This window comes from Acanthisitta chloris, unplaced genomic scaffold (assembly GCF_000695815.1).
Source record: "Acanthisitta chloris isolate BGI_N310 unplaced genomic scaffold, ASM69581v1 Scaffold664, whole genome shotgun sequence".
In the NCBI taxonomy this organism is placed as follows: domain Eukaryota; kingdom Metazoa; phylum Chordata; class Aves; order Passeriformes; family Acanthisittidae; genus Acanthisitta; species Acanthisitta chloris.
In genome coordinates this window covers 1-4,285 of record NW_008670721.1, presented here as the reverse complement: position 1 = coordinate 4,285, position 4,285 = coordinate 1, and the positions used below count along the sequence as shown (strand labels likewise).

Genomic DNA, 4,285 nt, shown 5'->3' with positions numbered 1-4,285 from the left:
CAAACTCATTTACAAAGTATTTACAAGTCTAGTTTGAACCACAAACCAAACTCAACTGTTTTGAGAAAAAAGCTAAATTGAAAAGATGTATGAAAAAGTACCTAAATGGACAGTCTTGGATCTTAAACAGGAGCTCAGGAACACCTTCGTTTTTGCTGCTGTTACCAGTGGCTTGTTAAATGTCTCTTCCAAGCCAAATGACTATTATTAATCAAAACAAATGGATAAGAAAAATCACACTTATTGTAACAGGTAATAAAGTTCTCCCATGGGACCCTCCTGCCTGTCTGATTGAAAGCGAGCACAGAACATTGACACCTCTCATCTTCCCTGCCTGTTCCTGCCTTCCCTGCCTTGTAGCCTTTCACTTTAAAGGGATTCCTCGTAGATGGTGAGCAAATCATCCCAGAAAACCTGATGAAAGTAACTCTGTTTCCTTGACACAAGTAATCCACTCCTGAGGCTTGGCCCTGCTGGGTAACAGGTGCTGCAGCACCTGCAGCTTTGTTCAAATCATGCCTGGGATGAGTTAGCTGCTGCGTGGTACAGTCTGTGCTGTACAGTTCAAATAAGGAACTATTTTTCCTCTTTGCCCTTAGTCTTTCTGTAGACCATCTCTCGAAAGCTTGCAAGGATCTTATTCTCTCGTTTCCTCCTCTCCTCCTGGTTGAAGGAAGCCAGAGCTCTCTTCTCATCTGCGCTGTAGATCTGGTTCTCCTTGCGCAGACGCACAGCTTCCATGCGGCGATGCCTGCGGGGGACAACGTGGTGCATGTCAGCATGGGCACAGGGGTGTACTGCCCTGTCACAGCTTCCATCCATCAACTGGCTTCAGTGTTTTGAGGGGCTTTAAATAAAGATACTACTACTAGAGAATCCAAACTGCACACAAACCTTCCCAGGAAGGGGTGTGGCAGAGCAAGGAACTGACGTCTGGGGGTGTCTGCTCTTAAACATTCAGACTGAAGCTCCACCTACCATCAGGGTGTCAGCTGCTGGCTCACCAGAATTTAAATGAAATTCCTGTTGGACTCAGAGGAAAAATGTGCAGCCAACCTCTCACACTTTGGTTTATCCCCTGCTGAAGAGCCAGCATGTCACCAGGGCTGTCCAAACACACCACCTTTGAGCCAGCTGACACAAGCATCTCCTCATTTGAAATAAAGATAATTAGAAGCACGTGGCCTGGAAAGAACTTTTGCCCTCGAGGAGAAAGCATGCTTGAAAAATTCACCATCTATAGCAACGGGGAGTTTAGTGCAGATTACTGCAAGCACAGAGAGCACTTTCTCTTCCGTGCTTCCAACCAGAGCTTGGAATCAGTCTTCCAATCAGCCAACAGACAGAGCAGCTCCTGAACCATTACCATCATCAAAACCATACCTGCTGCCACTCATGACATAACCAGAGCTCTCAAACGATGCGATCTCTTCACTGGTCAAACCAATTTCACCTCTCCGGGGTATACGTTTTCCTGCTTTCACATACTCTGCCATCGCTGCACCTTCCCCAGGCAGGAGGGCATGTCCATAGCTAAAAATAAAGGGGTGATTTCAATCAGTCTTGGAGAGCCTGAGCTAAACATCCCTGTCCTCTACCAGACACAGCTGCATTTTTAAACACGTTTTTATTCATTCCCACATATTGGCCTGTTTCTCCCTTATGGCTAACACAAGCAACATCTTAAATCACCAGCTCAGTCCATTCTGATCAAGCAGTAATAAAGACACTCTAAAGTCACAATACTGCAGAATAAATTGCAATTTATTTTCTAGGAATCATCGCTAAAAAGCATAAACCAGAATTTTCCACCCAAATTCAGGCCAGGGGAAAGGCTAGCACTATTAGCACTTCTGTCTCTGAGTCTCTGGCACAGCATTTCTCCCTGCTGCATGCCATAGTGTTATAACAGCCCTTTTGAACAGTGATGCTCATGCCTGATTCACCTGATTTGGTCAAAGTACTGTTAGAGCTGGCTACTCACTTCAAAGGCCTGTCATCCTGAGATGCATGAGTTTTGGGAGCCTCTGGTCCAATCAAGCTATCAGCTTCGGTATTTTCTGCAATAATCAAATAAGGAGGAAGATTAATATTGTGGCTGTTGTTCTTCATTATCAGAAGTGTTACACAGGTCAGCAACATCTAAAAAAGAATTCACGAAGAGGACACCAAGAAGTTTTAATCCAAGTTTGAAGTCATGTGAACCTACTTGATCTCTCAATCCAGAGTTCTTCCCCTTGAAGCGTTTCATCATCGGAATCTTCACTGCTTGAATCACTGGATTCCTTCCTGCTCTTCTTAGTTTTCTTCTTCTTATATTTCTTCCTGTGACAAAGTCAGACAGAAATCCTATTTACCAAAATTTGTTTGGAATCATACTCAAATAATGAGTTTCTCAAGGCAACTTTCACCTATGGCAAGACTGGCTGTCTGCATATAGGTGGTTACTGTTTCATAGAGAACACCTTACAGTGAAGCCAGGACAATATATACACTGTTATGCCTTTTATAAAGTGTTAGAAAGCGGCTCCCTATGCTTGCAGGGAGTTGTCTATGCTGCATAGTTTGGTGGATTTTAAAAAAATCCATTAAATTAAGATTACTATTAATTCCCAGAGTGCTCAGGCTCCCTCAGGGCCTGCAGAGAAAGCAGAGCTGCACCCAGCCAACGGCAGCCAGAATAACACACAGCAACCTGGACACTTACTTCCTACTCTTCTTTTTCTTCTTCTTGCTTTTCTTTTTATCTTCATCTGAAAAGAAGAAAGCATATGTATTATCCAAGAGAGACGATTAGCTGCAATAAGGTAATTTATTTCACTGTGAATCACTGCCTCCCCCAGAATGCCCTAGCACACAGCTTCTCAGATGTGGCTGTTCAGGTGCCAAACAATACCAAGAGAGTGTCAGCAGAAAGCTTCCTGCAGCACTGATCAAGAGGAGAACACATCAACAGACCTCTGGATTCAGCCCAATGGATGCTGAACTCAGAAACCCTATTTCTTAGGCTGCAAGCACTCAAGGGAAAAGCATTGCCAGCCCAGCAAGATGGTGAAAGAGCACTAGATTGATGGTGCAGCTCTGATTTCAGAACACTGCCAGCATGCAAGAAAAGCCACAAGTGTTGCTTTGCTTTCAGGTCTCACACATCAGCCCCAACTCTCTTGTCTTACCACTGGAGTTCTGCTCTGACTCCGATTCACTGTCGCTGTCCTCAGAATGTTTCCTGCGCTTTCTTTTGGATGCCTTACGTTTTTTCTTCTTTCTTTTCTTCTTCTTTTTCTTCTTTTCCTCTAGAATGTTTTTAAAGTATAACATTAGCGATCAAAGATTTTCTAGCTCCATCTGCATTTCCCCATCTTCCCAAACCCATGCTCTCCTTGGAACTGGAGCCCACCACACTCACTGCCACCCACCAGAGCCAGTGAACCTCCTGCAAGCAACACCAGCAGCTTCCAGACTGCAGTAGCTTCCCATTTTCAAAACAAGCTGTGTAAGACAAACAAAATACCTTCTGAGCTGGAATCTGAAGAACTACTCTTAGATTTTGCCTCTTCATCTTCTACTGGAGTGTGCTCATCGGAACTGAATGAAAACAGCGGTTTACTATTTAAAATCTATTCACAAGGTTAATTTATTTATTTACAAGCACTCAAGTATTTATTTACAAGTACTCAAGACCAAAGATACAAGTATGACCAAACACATGCTTGCAGATTTTGGGTCAATACTTCCAATGGAGTAAAATATTAAAGAGCTAATTTTCATAACCACAACACATAGGTCACCTATTCTACAATAAATCACATATTGCATAACTGGTATGCTGGAATTATTTGGCAGAATGAAGTAATAATCTCATTACGCTGATGCAGAAATTAACTGATACAAGAGAAATTGTGGCAATGGGACTAGTGCAGGGATAAGGCATTTTTGTAAATAAAATTCACACATGATCAGTATCATCAAAAACCGAAAGAAAGAAGAAAGAATATGCCTTACTCAGGGTCAGGAACCTTCGGTGAGAGCCCCCAGACTTCAGGTGCTCCCAGTTCTCCAATTCTCTCTCTCTCATTGAGTCTCCTGTAAAGGAAAACACCTTCACTGACGCCCAGTGTGCACACCCAGCACACAAACATCACGTCTGGTATCTGTCACCGTGTCCAACCGCCCAGAGCAGCTACGGTAAGGGAAGGAAACACCCAGGAATAAGGAGAACGCTCCCAGACCGGGCGGCAATGCCCCGAGCCCCGCGGCGTTAGCCCTTTCCAGCCCAGCCCGTCCC

General features: G+C 44.0%; 1 protein-coding gene across 1 annotated transcript; it reads right to left on the bottom strand.

The window, feature by feature from the left end:
* Window positions 1-357: 357 nt before the first annotated feature.
* Window positions 358-4,083, bottom strand: NKAP (NFKB activating protein; the record flags this gene model as incomplete). Its single annotated transcript, XM_009073756.1, has 8 exons — window positions 358-751; window positions 1,384-1,533; window positions 1,985-2,060; window positions 2,210-2,325; window positions 2,708-2,753; window positions 3,174-3,293; window positions 3,512-3,585; window positions 4,003-4,083. Coding segments are annotated over 8 exons (838 nt in total), but the record flags the coding sequence as incomplete, so codon positions are not given.
* Between the last annotated feature and the right edge of the window lie 202 nt (window positions 4,084-4,285).